The 15,651-nt window shown below is 47.8% G+C and overlaps 1 protein-coding gene across 1 annotated transcript in view; it reads left to right on the top strand.

The window, feature by feature from the left end:
• Positions 1-15,651, top strand: part of cabp7a (calcium binding protein 7a) — a gene marked incomplete at its 3' end in the record, with an annotated part of 65,263 nt that overhangs the window by 35,572 nt on the left and 14,040 nt on the right. Inside the window, exon 2 of the mRNA XM_083784374.1 lies at positions 14,848-14,991. Coding sequence (XP_083640500.1) covers positions 14,848-14,991 — 144 coding nt within the window. The remainder of the gene's footprint in view (positions 1-14,847; positions 14,992-15,651) is intronic.

The following is a 15,651-nucleotide window of genomic DNA, read 5'->3' as shown; positions in this document are numbered from 1 at the left end:
AGTATTTTTGCTTGTTCATTTTGTGCCTTCTGTTAGTGTGTAGTGTAGTGAGTTTTTTCCCTCACAGGATGGATTAATTGGAGAGAACACCAGAGAAAATGAGAAAAGGATTGACAAAAACAATAGCATTTTTACAGCGTTGGTGTAATTATAAGGTGCAGGGTTAAGCTGTGCTGTCGACATGTGGTCTCAGAGAAAATTATGAGTAATGTTGACCGAGACCTAGATATGGGCGGGTCTGGTCGGGGATAGTGCCGAAGAGAGGGGAACAGAAGTCTCTCTCCTTGAGCGCAAGTGTGGAACCGGCAGTCGATGGCAGGTCCTGTTACAGTATCCAAGGTCTGCTGCTGCTATCTGGCTCCGTCTTAGCTTAATCCACAATTTGCTGTTTTTGGACAGTGACGCTTCCGGGAAGTGCTTTATGGCGCTGGGGGTGTTGCTCGCCCACTCGCGTAGCTCGAATCCACCTCGCAGGAGGAGCGCGTAGAGATTGTCCACGCTCCTCTTGGCTTCGCTTTCTGTGGCGAAGCTCTGCAACCAGTTGTCCACGTAGAAGCACTGATCTATGGAGGCTCGGGCGTCGCTTCCTTCTTCGGTGTGCTTGTGCACGTGGGTCTGAAGCGCGTACGTGGTACAGCACGGGGAGCAGGTGGTGCCGAATGGAAGCACCTGCCACTCGTACACCGTGGGTGGTTCCTTGACGTCCATGTCTCTCCATAGGAACCTAGTCAATGGTCTGTCCTCTGCGAGGAGCCGCACTTGGTGGAACATCCCTTTTATGTCGCTGCATATCGCGACTGGACGCTCTCTGAAGCTCAGTAGCACCCCTAGCAGTGTGGCTCCAAGGACTGGCCCTGGCAGTAGCCTCTTGTTCATGTTTTGATTCTTGTACGTGTGTGAGAAGTCGAACACAATCCTGTTCTTGCCATTGTGCGTCTGCATGAAATGTGGAATGTACCATGACTCGTTGGACCGTGCTGCCTCGGCTGGTGGGATTGGGAGGATGTATCCCGCGTCCCTCAGCCTTTTCATCTCTTTGTTGTAGCTTTCTGCGCCTTGCGCGTCCTTCCCCAAGCGAGCCTCGGTATGGCGCAGGAGGTTGAGGACTGCTTCTTTCGTGACGCGTGGGTGGGTGTACGATTTCCTCCACAGGAGTGGGGTCGCGCATCTCAGGACACCGTCGACCTCTACTCGGGTGGTTTTCTCTTCGAGCATGTTGATGGCCTCGTTGTCCTCCTTTGACCTCGTGACGAGCTTCCGGCTCTTGTACGGGAGTACGTCTATCTTCCACAGTCGCTCCACATTGCTGTAGAACTCTGCGTCGGGAGGGGGGACCGCCGTGTAATAATGTCGGGCAGCCTCGGACTGCTTCAGTAGCGCTGAAGGTCCCTGTAGGCACCACCCAAACATCGTTTTCACGCCTACGGGGGTTCCTTCCGGGCCTTGTACGACTGGTTCCACTGGCATGATCAGGTTGCAGTAGTCTGACCCCAGCAGGAGTTGCGGGCGGACGCCTTTGATCTCCTCCAGATCCAGGTGCTTCAGGTGCGCATACCTTTCCTGGTTCTCCTTCACGCCGTAGTCCACGCGGTCGAGTTCGAAGGTGTCGCTGTGGGGGGTGAAGACTTGCTGTAGTTGGTATGCCGGCCCAGTTCCTGATCCTGCCCTCACTTGGAGGGACACTGATCTGCCTTCCACCCACTTACTTTTGTGTTCTATCGTTTGGTAGCTGAATCTCTCCTCATTTCCGTCAAGACCCAGCTGTCTCGCGGCTCCGGGCATGAGGATCGTCCGCTGCGAGCCGTCATCCAGGAGGGCATAGGTGGTGTGCGTCTTGGTCCCGTTGCTGAGGGTGACGCGAACCACTTTGAGCATGACCCCCCCACCCGGGCTCCTTACGGCTCGTGAGAGGGAGAGGTTCACGGTAGGTGGGTACCTGGCGTCGTTATTGAGTTCGTGGTGTAAGGTGTAAGGTGATCGCTGGGGCACATTCTGCAGGGGTTGGAATCAGAGGTGAGGCTGCAATCCTTATCCAGGTGGCTCCTGCCGCACTTGTAGCAGCCTTTGTTCGTCTTCAGCCACTCTTCCTTTTGCACCTTTCTGGAGGACCTGGCATGCGCCGGTGTAGTGTCGGTCAGTGTCGCAGATCGGACAGAACTTGTTGTTGTCTTTGGCCGTGTTGAGGTGAGTCACGGTTGCCGGTTTGTCGGGTGCGGCTGGCCGCGGTCCCTCCCCCTGCCACTTCGATCGCCCCTCCCCCATCCACCTCGATCGTCCCTCCCCCTGTCACGTCGCTGAGACGACTGACCATGGTCGTGGGGTGGATGGTACTGTTGCGGTGGGGGGTTAGGGGGGCGCGGGTGCTGGTACCCGTTGTCGTCCGATTTCCGGGGCGACAGCGAGGCAGGACGGGCGGGGAGTGGTGGGGCTTGTCGCCATGTGCATGCGGACTCCTGCAGAGGTCAGCGATGGTGACACGTCGGTCCCCCTGTGGGCCGACTATCATAGCCACCCTGCTGTCCCAGGCGAGCTGTATTCTGGTCGGCAGTTTGTCGACGGCTTGGGTGGCGACGGGGTTCGCCCGGATGCTGTTGTCGTGGCGTAGGTCGCAGAGCCTGCTGTCTAGTTCGCCGAGGAGGCTGACGAGGTGGTCAAGTTCGTCGGCGTTCGTGGGCGTTGGGAGTTCGTTGATACGTTTGATGAGGACGTCGACTCTGTCCGGGCCGTCGTAGCGGTGATCGAGCTTCTTCACAGCGTCCGCAAACGCTGTGTTCGACCTGATGTTGTTGATCTCGTTTTGGATGCACTTACGGGCCTCGCCCGCGGTGTACATCAGTAGGTATTGGCACTGTTGATCGTCGGAGTACCTCGTATCGTCGCCGAAATATTGGTGGAAACTTCGCGCAAAGCGTCTGTAGGACCTGGGATCGGTGCCGTCGAATTTCTCGAGGATGACGGGCTCATGGTTGGCCCAATGCCCACCCAAAGCATCGGCTGGTAGGCTGGGCCGGCCATGGTGTGACCAAACGCTTCTGCGGATCCGTGACTGCTGGCGTCTGGGGGCGCGCTGGCAGGCGGTCCGTGTTCCGAGGGCGGGGCTGGGGCCTGACCGGTGCCGTCTGGGGGCGGCCTGGCCACTGGCCCGGGCTGAGCCGGGGGTCCCGCGCCTGCATGGGCCATCATGGCCGCAATGACCTCCGCGTGGCGCCTGTCCTGAGCCGCCATAGTTTCCGCGTGGCGCCTGTCCAGGGCCGCCATTAGTCCAGCGTAGCGCTGGTCTTGGACGGCCTGGGCCTGCGCGGCATGGGCCACCTGAGCGGCCGTCTCGGCTTGAATGGCGGTTAGGAACTCGGAGCTCGGGACTCGGATCTCTTCCGCCATGATGAGGGGTGACATATTTCAACCTCTCTTGCGATGAATTGTCGCACAGCTATAATTGAGAGACAGCTATATTTGGTTTCTTTACTTAAAGGTTTGTGATAAAAGTAAGTTAAAATCTTGATTTCATTATAGTGTATCTGAATATGCATTTAGATTGCGATGGATAGTAGTTTTGCATTGGGCATTTTTTATTGTACTTTCACCAGAGCACTGGGACTTTCTCTTTTACACAGTACAAAAGAGTATAAAGTCCACACCGGAGCACGGTGGTACAGTCGGTAGTGCCGTCGCCTCACAGCTAGAGGGTCCTGGGTTCGATTCCCACAGTCGGTAGTGCTGTCGCCTCACAGCTAGAGGGTCCTGGGTTCGATTCCCACAGTCGGTAGTGCTGTTGCCTCACAGCTAGAAGGTCCTGGGTTCGATTCCCACAGTCTGTAGTGCTGTCGCCTCACAGCTAGAAGGTCCTGGGTTCGATTCCCACAGTCGGTAGTGCTGTCGCCTCACAGCTAGAGGGTCCTGGGTTCGATTCCGACAGTCGGTAGTGCTGTCGCCTCACAGCTACAAGGACCTGGGTTCGATTCCCACAGTCGGTAGTGTTGTCGCCTCACAGCTAGAAGGTCCTGGGTTCGATTCCCGCTGTGGAATCCCCCCCTGTCAGGTGAAAAGAAGCAGCTTGGACTCCTCATGCATAGAAAGAGCATGAGGTCAGTCCGCTGGCCCTCCCCAGGTTGGCAGAGGAAGTGTAGCGCCCAGGATTACATTAGATAATTGACACTGGGTGAAAAAAAAGGGTTGCAAAATTGCGGGATAAAAAAAAAGTCCACCCCGAAAATAGCACACCTACAAGCTCACATATCATATCAGCGACCCGTGGTGAGATGTTATGTTTGGTGTGAAACGTAATCGTTTGACCGAGCATACATTTGGTATAACACTTCCTTGAAACAACATAACACTTCCAGCCAGACATGAAAGCTGTGCAAACATTCGATGCGAGGCATTCTTCGCCCCTCTCGAAACAGCTGGCTGATGAAGAAACCGCTGCAGGGAGATGTGCTGTCTCAAATTGATGGGCACCATATTACGGGTGTTTTTTTCCCCTCCGTTTCCCATGCGGGTGACATTGATGTGATTTCAATGAGAAGCTTCTGTTCCTTAAATAAACAGATGGAAGCAGCCACGACATCAGGTGGAGATACAGAGCTTATTGTCATTTTGTAAACAATGGAATTGCAGACGCCTAGGGGAGGAAAAGAACATATGCGCTTTTCAAAAACCATGCCACTGCATTCGAGAGGGTGTGCATAGCGACGTGGGGAGAAAATATAGCTGCAGTGAAATGTCACTGCTCTGCTTCATAAATGGGATTCCAGGTTGTAATCCATTATAATATACGTGATTGTCAAGAACCCGTGGAGAGGATTGGATTCAGTGGCCGTATTCTTGGTTAACTCATTCTGGACGGGAACCCCGTTTGGTGTTTGAAGCATTATGTTATACTTTAGCTACTGAAAGATAGCAGATCTACAAGCTCATAGCGCGGCACCGAGTGCCTCGCTATGAGCTTGTAGATCTGCTATTTTACCAGTAGCACCGAGTGCCGCGCTACGAGCTTGTCGATCGATCTGCTGTTTTTGAAAAATCGTGAAAATATGCAATATATATATTCTTTCAGAGCAAACGTTTTTAACTCAAATCTTTGCTTTTGGGGGCGTCCCTAGCTGGAACAACATATTTTGAGATGGGGGGGGGGGGGGGGTCGGCAGCCAAATGCATATAATTCTGGGGGTCCTTGACATGAAATAGTTTGAGAACCACTGACATAGAAACGTACGTTTTTCCAGAGAAAACCGTCAAGATTTAGAAAGACATTTTTGCAAGAACCGAGCTCAGTTCTAAATGGGCTATACAAGCCATTTCCTGCGGGCTGGCTGTCACGGCCGGCATAATAGGGCGATTTTCCACTGTCACTGATGTGTTTCTTTGTTTTGTTTTCCGACAGAAATATCTGTCACAGAGTGTCAGCCGTGTGTATATTCCTGCTCGAGGCCCGGACGTTCATTGCAATACTGGCACGTCGCTAAATCATGGTGGCTTCAACCCATCCCACCATTCATATCGTAGAGGGGGAAATAATGCACAGTAAATCCTCAAAAATCAATAGGGTGCTATTTGAGGAGCTCGCTTGCAGTTATTTCTTCCGTGATGAAACGTGTGTATGCTATTCGTGTTTTCCGTTAGCGATTTATGCACTTTAAATCGTTATCTGAAGGGACAGTTGATTCCCTTACTTACTTACCGCTTTGTTACAAATAGATTAATCTTTGTTTAAGCATTCGTTAGATTCGTATTTGTTTTGTTTGTTTAGACTCCGTATTGATGTACAGCACTCGAGTGCTGTCACGAGGGAGCTGCGCTGCCTTATAGCAAGTAGACGTCAACATGTAGGTTGCTCTGTTGTTGAGGAATAATGATCTGACTCCAATGTGACTCACAAGTTCATGTTTCAGTGTGTTGATCCTACTAGTCCTTACCCGTTCTGAATATATGAACAGCAAATCATGTTCAGTGTGCGATGTAATAGATCACATTACTGATAGGGGGGAATTGTTTACAGATGGTCTTGGGAAGTTGGGTTGGGCACTAAAGTATAGGCTAATTAAATGCTGTAGTACAATCATAAGTACACCATTGATGTGTGATGTAAATATGGTGGTGATATTCTGCCTATAAATGGAAGTTATTGAATATTTACATTTATATACAAGACAGTTGCGTCGGTAAAATGTAGCCTAGCCGGATTCTGGGAGCGTGCAGATTTTTTTTGGCATGGAGAGATGTGTACTAATAGTGTGGCTCGGTCGGAGATAGACCACGGACAAATAAACAGGTTTTATTCACTAATGAATTCATTATTTATTTATTATATATATGAATTTATTATTATAGAAAAAATGGCTTCGTTAAGACATCCATATTATTATGGTCAATGCCTGTGTGAAAAGTGGGAGCGATTGGTGCAGGCAATGAGGAGATACGGTGGTGTTTCTGACATTCATTCATTCATTCAGACATTCGGTTAATTATAGTATGATAGTGAGCATCATACATGTCAAAGTCTCATCATACATGGATGTGGACATCATGTCAACGTCTCATCATACATGGATGTGGACATCATGTCAACGTCTCATCATACATGGATGTGGACATCATGTCAACGTCTCATCATACATGGATGTGGACATCATGTCAACGTCTCATCATACATGGATGAGGACATGTCAACGTCTCATCATACATGGATGGATGTGGACATCATGTCAACGTCTCATCATACATGGATGTGGACATCATGTCAAAGTCTCATCATACATGGATGTGGACATCATGTCAACGTCTCATCATACATGGATGTGGACATCATGTCAACGTCTCATCATACATGGATGTGGACATCATGTTAAAGTCTCATCATACATGGATGTGGACATCATGTCAACGTCTCATCATACATGGATGTGGACATCATGTCAACGTCTCATCATACATGGATGTGGACATCATGTCAACGTCTCATCATACATGGATGTGGACATCATGTCAAAGTCTCATCATACATGGATGTGGACATCATGTCAACGTCTCATCATACATGGATGTGGACATCATGTCAACGTCTCATCATACATGGATGTGGACATCATGTCAACGTCTCATCATACATGGATGTGGACATCATGTCAACGTCTCATCATACATGGATGTGGACATCATGTCAACGTCTCATCATACATGGATGTGGACATCATGTCAACGTCTCATCATACATGGATGTGGACATCATGTCAACGTCTCATCATACATGGATGTGGACATCATGTCAACGTCTCATCATACATGGATGTGGACATCATGTCAACGTCTCATCATACATGGATGTGGACATCATGTCAACGTCTCATCATACATGGATGTGGACATCATGTCAACGTCTCATCATACATGGATGTGGACATCATGTCAACGTCTCATCATACATGGATGTGGACATCATGTCAACGTCTCATCATACATGTTAAAGTCTCATCATACATGGATGTGGACATCATGTCAACGTCTCATCATACATGGATGTGGACATCATGTCAACGTCTCATCATACATGTCAAAGTCTCATCATACATGGATGTGGACATCATGTCAAAGTCTCAGAGGCAGTTTACATCATTCAGGGATCTTATATAAAACCCGTTAATTTAAACCTGAGTGTACAAATGGACCCAAAATAGACCTGAGTTATATACTCAAAATAAAATACCAGCTCTACAAGCTCATGGTGCCGCGCTACGAGCTTGTAGTTCTGCTATTTTTGAAAAATCATGAACAAATGTGGCGCAAATCTTTGAATACACATACAGTATATTCTTTCAGAGCCAACATTTTTTATTTCTGGGGGGGGGGGGGGGGGGTGTCCCTGCAAGAACAACATATTTTCAGATTGGGGGTCGGCGGCCAATTACATATAATTCTGGGGGTCCTTGACATGAAAAAGGTTGAGCACCACTGACATAGAAACATGGGTTTTTCAGAAAACTGTCCTGATTTAGAAAACAATTAGTAGAATCAGTTCTCAGGTCTAAAGGTTAAATATAATTGTTATGCACCAGGCGTCATGGGTCCATTTTCATACTCTCAGAGTTAAACAACAAGACACTCTGGGCTTTTAAGGTATTCATCACGTGAATGTTAAAATTCATCTCTGGAGTGACTTTCCTCTGAGTACTAATCAGACGTTTGACATTGAATCGTGCCGCGGGAAGCGAAGCCGCAACGTTGTGGACAGTCAGGTGATGAAAAGTGTTGCATTTAAACGAAGCTAATTAGCTTCTTATCACTGAGGACAAAAGGAGAGACGAACGCTGTGCGGTTTCAGAGAACGTATGCAGACAATAAGAAGGGATGGCGCATGGCGGCTGCCAATAGCTTTTGGCTCATTGATGGTTGCTCTGTAACGTCATTCATTCCTCTTCGTGCATGTCCTTTGATCCTTCTCGTTGTCCTGGAGTCCTTTTTGATTAGAGGGAATGGAACGTACGGCTCCTTCACATGCACTGAGCCACCGTGACTTGATACTGCATGGTCCAGTGGTCCACCAAATATATCCTAGCCTGATCGTCTGTCCTTGGTGTGGATCAATACATACCAACACACAATTCTTTATTCAACATGAATTAACAGACTTTGCAACACAGGATTAGTGAAAACAGATCACAGTATCATAATCTCCACCATATCGGATCATGCCGAGTCTCCCAAGATCAGGGCTGTATGAAGTAATTTAGTTTTTCTTGCTTTCTTTCTTTTTTGTATTTCCACATTTCACTACTTTTACTTCTACTCCACTACACCTCAAAGGCAAATAATGTTTTACGTGACAGTTTTTTAGATTTTCTGTTTTACACACCTTTATAATGCCCTGCCAACGTTGTACTTGTATCTGTAGTGCACTAGTAAATAATTGGAGTACTTAATTCTTCCATCACTGCTCAACAGAGACTTTGCAACACTGCATTAATTAATATACTAAAGTACATCATGATGAAACAGGATGAACATCATTCATATCAGATCCTGCCTTGTCTCTCAACACAGACATGTTGGCTGCCAGTTTTCACAAATTCTCCGCCTAAAGTCTGTAGAAAATGAAGTGGATGTAATGTAACTTTGCAGTCTCGTAAATACTGGTAAACGAATAAGTCAAATCCTGTCTAGATACAGTAGACAACCATGCTGTGACGCGTTGTGAGCTTGTAGATCTGCTATTATCCAGCATGCAACCAAGTGTAAGATGTCTTAGGTCACATTCTCACCTAATACTTCGGTAGACCAAATGCGTATGGGCGGAGAATTTGGGATTCTTGCATATTTAATTTGCTGCGGTTTGCCTTCACACAGCTGTCATCCGCAGCAATTGGAAACGCAGCAGGGGGGACCTTTATCAATGTGTTCCATTCATAAACTAGCCTGTGAAATCTATGGTGATAAAATTATACTCATAACGTGCATGTGTCGTGCCGTCTGGGACTGGACCCCCCCCCTCTCTCTCGCTCTCTCACTATACGCACGCAGCCACACATTGTTATTTTGGGCATGGAGGCACAGCGCTGAGCACACTGATATAACAGCAGCGCAAAAATGTTTACACGTTTATTGAGATGGAAGTTCCTACTCCCCACTAGTCCCCACACAGTGACAGCACTCCATGTTTACGGCACGCACATGACAGACAGGATATTCTGTAGGCTATGTGTTTTCTTAAGCAATTGATTAATTTACTCGTCCTCATTCGACCACGTCTAGTATCCACGGTAACGGGACATCTTTGCGCTGCGTAAAATATGCCTTCTCCGTCTCCAACTGTGTTCAGCTCCTCACCCGCCACATTGTTTGCTTCATTTCCTTTATTTACTGCTGATTGCATTCACACCTGCACCGAATCGTAATCAAGTGCGATTGGAAGCGAAGCGAAAACCCCCGTTTTTGCTCGGAGTAGAATGCGGTTCTTTGATACGCATTAGGATTCGAATGAGCCTTCACACCTGCCAAACGAAGTGCACTTTCTGAAAATGCGCAGCAGGATTCGTTTTAATCGCAGCAAAGCTCTCTGGTATGAATGTGACCTTATAGCCTACTGGATCTCTTGTCCACTAGTCCCTTCCTAATATTTTAGTCTAGTTTTTAATTTGTTGACGAAATTGTCAATATATTTAGCCTTATAGTTTTAGTCATCATAGTTTAGTTTCATATCGTTTCCATTTAGTTTCTGTCAGTGAAAAAAGGTAGTCGACGTCAGGACCCATGCTCTCATTCCAGAGATCATCATCTCCAACCTACTACTCATTAGTCCACACCTATATAATCACCCCCTCTGCCACTCCACTTCAGTCAGTATTGTTCACACTTTCACTCACTCCTCTCTGCCTTTGCCCACTCACTAACCACTGCTAAAACCTCTTTCTACCACACCAAGATCCAATCCTGTACCTCTAACCCAAGGAAGCTCTTCTCCACTTTCACCTCCCTCCTTAAACCCCCTCCCCCCACTCAACCTTCATCCCTCACTGCTGATGTTTTTGTCAACTACTTCGAGAAGAAGGTTGATGATATCAGCAGCTCCTTTCCTCCCCTCCCACATAAAGTAGCATCCGACTCAACCAACACTAACCCCAACATACCATGCATGTCCTCCTTCTCTCCTCTTTCCCCAGACGAGGTTCTACAACTAGTGACATCCTCTAGACCCACCACCTGCCCTCTTGACCCTGTCCCGTCTCCAATCTTCCAAACCATCGCACCTGATCTGCTCCCCTTCATCACCTCCATCATCAACACCTCAGTAACCTCAGGCTGCGTCCCATCTGCCCTCAAGTCAGCCAGAGTAACACCACTCCTCAAAAAACCAACCCTTGACCCTTCAGATGTCAAGAACTACAGACCGGTATCACTCCTTTCATTTATTTCTAAAACCATTGAACGTGTCGTCTCCAAACAGCTCTCTCTCCATCTCTCCATCTCTCACAGAACAACCTGCTGGATCCCAACCAGTCCGGATTCAAGAAGGCCCACTCCACAGAAACTGCCCTGCTGGCAGTCACAGAAGCACTACATGCTGCCCAAGCTGCTTCCCACTCTGCAGTACTGATTCTCCTAGACCTATCAGCAGCATTTGACACAGTGAACCACCAGCTGCTCCTAGACACCCTAGCGGAGCTAGGCATCGGTGGAACGGCACTAAAGTGGTTCTCCTCCTACCTCACCGACCGGACCTACCAGGTTTCCTGGAAAGGTCTGTTATCATCCCCCCGAACCCTCCAAACTGGGGTCCCACAGGGATCTGTACTTGGTCCCCTCCTTTTCTCACTGTACACTAAATCCCTTGGCACTATCATCTCTGCCCACAATATATCCTATCACTGCTACGCCGATGACACACAACTGTTCCTATCCTTCCCCCCCTCTACCACTCAGGTGGAAGAGCGCATCACTGCATGCCTGGCTGACATCTCACAGTGGATGTCCTCCAACCATCTCAAGCTGAACCCAGACAAGACTGAGCTTCTCTTCTTCCCAGCTAAGTCCTGCCCTATGCGGGAGCTAACTATTTCCGTAGACAACGCCCTGGTAACGTCTGTCCCAACAGCCAGGAATCTTGGTGTTGTCCTGGACAGTCAGCTCTCGTTCAAACCTCACATCACAGCTGTCACTCGATCCTGTAGGTTCACACTCTATAACATACGACGAATTAGACCGTTCCTCACCCAGGAATCAGCCCAGCTCCTAATCCAGACAACAGTCTTATCAAAACTCGACTACTGTAACTCCCTCCTTACTGGCCTACCAGCATGTGCACTTAAGCCTCTCCAGCTGATCCAAAATGCAGCAGCTCGCTTGGTCTTCAACCAGCCAAAATTCTCACATGTCTCCCCCCTGCTCCGCTCCCTCCACTGGCTCCCGGTCGCTGCCCGCACAGAATACAAAACTCTGATGCTGGCATTCAAAGCAACCAAAGGTATGGCTCCCCCATATCTTACAAGTATGATTGAACCCTACAAACCCTCCCGCGCACTCAGATCAGCCAACGCAGGGAAGCTGGAAGTACCCTCACTAAAAACGCCGGGACAACGCTCCACACGTCCCAAACTCTTCTCCCTTCTGGCTCCAAAACTGTGGAATGCACTTCCCATTGCAGTCAGAACTGCAGCATCACTCCCAATCTTCCGCCGTAGCCTGAAAACCCACCTTTTCAGACTCCATCATGGCCCTTAGCACTTACCCTAAACCCTTAGATAGCATTTCTGTTGGATTATATAGCATTTGATACAGACTTATAGCATGTTATGTAGACAGCACTGTAATTGTATTGTATGTAGTCATAGCACGCCATAGTACACATATATAGCATAGTAGTAAAGATGTATAGTTTATATGTATAGTGTATGTATAGTTTCACTATATAAATATTCCACTGTTACTTTCTTAGCTTACGCATGTTTCATGATAAATGCTTTTTATGTGATGTATTCCCATGCTTTGTTCTTGCTTAAATGTAAGTCGCTCTGGATTAAGAGCGTCTGCTAAATGCCTAAATTGTAAATTGTAAATTGTAAATTGTAATTGTTTGCCTGCACTAGACACTAGCCGCTACACACTAGCCACTCCACACGGTCCCGTCCGTTTATAGCTTTTGTCAGTGTTTGTTGATTATTCTAACGTTGCCTTTCACTAGGAGTTTTGCCTATTCCTTTGTACCTTTGCCTGGATTTATTAAACATCCTTGAAACCTGCGCCTGCATCCAAGAATGTCACTACAGTCGACAAGCATTTTTCGTCATAGTATTTAGTCGATGAAATCAACGCTGCACAGCAGCACCTCCAAGGTCTTTTAGAGCTACACAAGCAACACTTTCTGCTACTCTCGGTATGTTTCATGTTACAGTTAGACATGGCCTATATACTCAGGAAAGATGTGGCCCATTTATGCACATCATTTGTGCATAAAAGGGCTGCATTGTTCCTGAGTATATAGGCCACTGTATGGAGTTCCATGTACTGTATGACATGCCCAAATCCAGGCCAATCCATGGCGCCGGTATACTCCATATACAGTACTGTATACTGTATGGGAAGTAATCTTTTGGAGATCCACCGACTTCACACTATGCACGTTGAGCCCCCTGGTTCCCCAAGATAACTCTGGTGGCACACTCATTCTCACGCATGCACGCACGCAGAGCTTCTGTGAATTCATAGAAGGATTATTCAGAACAAAAATTATTTGACTCTTTTGTACCCAAGATGTAGCAATACAGAAAGCTTGAACAAGTGAGTCAGGGAAATAGAAAGTAGAGGACTAGTCCTTTTAAAAAAAGGAACACGCTCAATGAGAGCCATGCACTGATCTGAGCAGAGCCACATGAGGTGAATGGGCTGCAAATAAACAGGTGAAGAATGTGAGAAATGTCAGGCGTTGAACTGATGCTAAGAACTCTCATTTGGCACGCTGTAACAGAAACCCTAGCAGCTTGTGATGCCTGACCATGTATTATTCCTCTTGGGGAAAGCCTGCGGAAATCGTGGAAACAATGTTGTGCGTCGATTGTTTTTAATTTCCCTTGCTAATTTGCTTCATTAAATATGTATTTTGTACAGTGACAAGAGACATCAAAGGGGATGCTTTTCTGAGTATATGGATGGTATCAGAATGAAACAGAAGCAGTAAGAACAACATGAGTGTTGACAATCCAACACAACACTGACTGCACAGCTGTGAGCTTGTAGATCTGCTATTTTTGAATAATCGTGAAGATGCATGGCACAAATCTTTGAATATATGTTCTTTCAGAGCAAATGTTTTTAACTCAAATCTTTGCTTCCTGGCGGGGTCCCTGGAACAATATATTTTCAGATGGGGGTCGGCCAATTACATATATTTTTGGGGGTCCTTGACATGAAAATGTTTGAGAACGACACATAGAGAACGAGTTTCAGAAAACTGTCAGGATTTAGAAGACATTTGTAGAATCGTCCTCAGGTCTAAATGGGTTAAGCTGCGTCTGTCTTTCGTTCTACAGTAGGTCATCTGACTGTTACAGTACATATTATTGTTACATTAGAGTCACCATCCTGACACACCAGCTGTCACAATACTAAAGCGATCCCACTGTAGAGGTTACAGTTTACCTTTTATTTTTTATAATTGGCTGACTTGTAGCCTTGCAGCCGAGAATCCAGCACAGACGCTTTTGCAACGGATGGCGAGCGCTTGTTTTCCTTACGAGGCCCGGCCCGATAAGATCCTATAAGGGCCCGTTTGGACCGGTGTGAAATCCAGCCACATCCGATTCATTTCTCTAATCCGACCTTTTGGCGCCGACCGTTCACACTGCATTATGACCAGATGGGATCTGTCACAGACAGATTTTCCCCGTTTACACTGGCAGCCAAATCCAGCCTGAATCAGATCTGTGCCGCATCCAGATTGGAATCCAAGATTTGTTTATATAAGACGATTTTTGAGGGCCCTCAATATATACAGCTTTAATGTTTGTTTTTCAAACAGCCTAGCGGTTTAGGCTCCTAATACTTCGCTGGTTCAAGTCCCATTCCTGACAAACAGTGCTGTATGTTACTACTTACTCCTCGCTCTGTCTGTCTCCACATACAGTAATACTCTATATCAGTAAACGTAAAAAGCGCCCCCCCCCAAAAAAGAAAAAGAATATGATGTGAACGGCATGTTACTTTAATATCCTATGTGTGCTTGTGTGTGTGTGTGTGTGTGTGTGTGTGTTTGTGTGTGTGCGTGTGCGTGTGTGTGTGTGTGTGTGTGTGTGTGTGTGTGTGTGTGTGTGCGCGTGCACGTGTGCGTGTTTGTTTGTTTGTTTGTGTGCTTGTTCACCACAGAGATCCGCGAGGCCTTCAAAGTGTTTGACCGTGACGGGAACGGCTTCATCTCCAAGCAGGAGCTGGGCATGGCCATGCGTTCCCTGGGATACATGCCCAACGAAGTGGAGCTGGAGGTCATCATCCAGAGGCTGGACATGGACGGTCAGACACACACACACATACGCGCATGCACATGCACGCACGCACAGCGCCGTATCCGGCACTTCACAGATGGGGGGGACGAATCCGAACCGGCCCACATGCACGGGCGCGAAGCGCCCGTGCATGTGGGGCGATTCGCACGGGCGCGAAGCGCCCGTGCGGAAAAAAATCGGGTATTTGCGGTTATAAAGTCGTTATTTTCGGGTAAAAACGGGTCTGCACAGCAGAAATAGCCTAGTGCAAATCTTACCTTTTTGATGAGCCTGCCCGAGACATACACGGCTTTAACCAGCACTGGGCATAACATATAAACAACTTCCTGAATCCTATCCAAGTTCCCCCATAGAAATACATTGAAATCTCCACTATAGCAGAATCACACGCACTCTCACAACACTGACAGCGAGTCAGCGGCGGCCGCATGGTCCAAGTGCCTGCCCAATTTGAGGCTTTTTTATTCCCCGTGGCCGGCGGCCCAAAACGGTTCGCGGCCCCCCGTGGGCCGCTCCGCGGCCCACCGGGGACGTGTCCCCGGGGACCCCCGTGGTTCCTACGGCCCTGCGCACGCATGTGCACGCGCAAAGTACTCACATTTTCATCTCTTTACTGGCACACACCAAAAAGGAGCGTTCCTTTTTGGTGTGTGCCAATGAAGAGATG

This window comes from Protomyctophum parallelum, assembly GCF_964188405.1.
Source record: "Protomyctophum parallelum genome assembly, chromosome: 15".
Taxonomy (NCBI): domain Eukaryota; kingdom Metazoa; phylum Chordata; class Actinopteri; order Myctophiformes; family Myctophidae; genus Protomyctophum; species Protomyctophum parallelum.
Note: the sequence above shows the minus strand (reverse complement) of the source record. Positions and strands in the feature narration are given on the sequence as shown.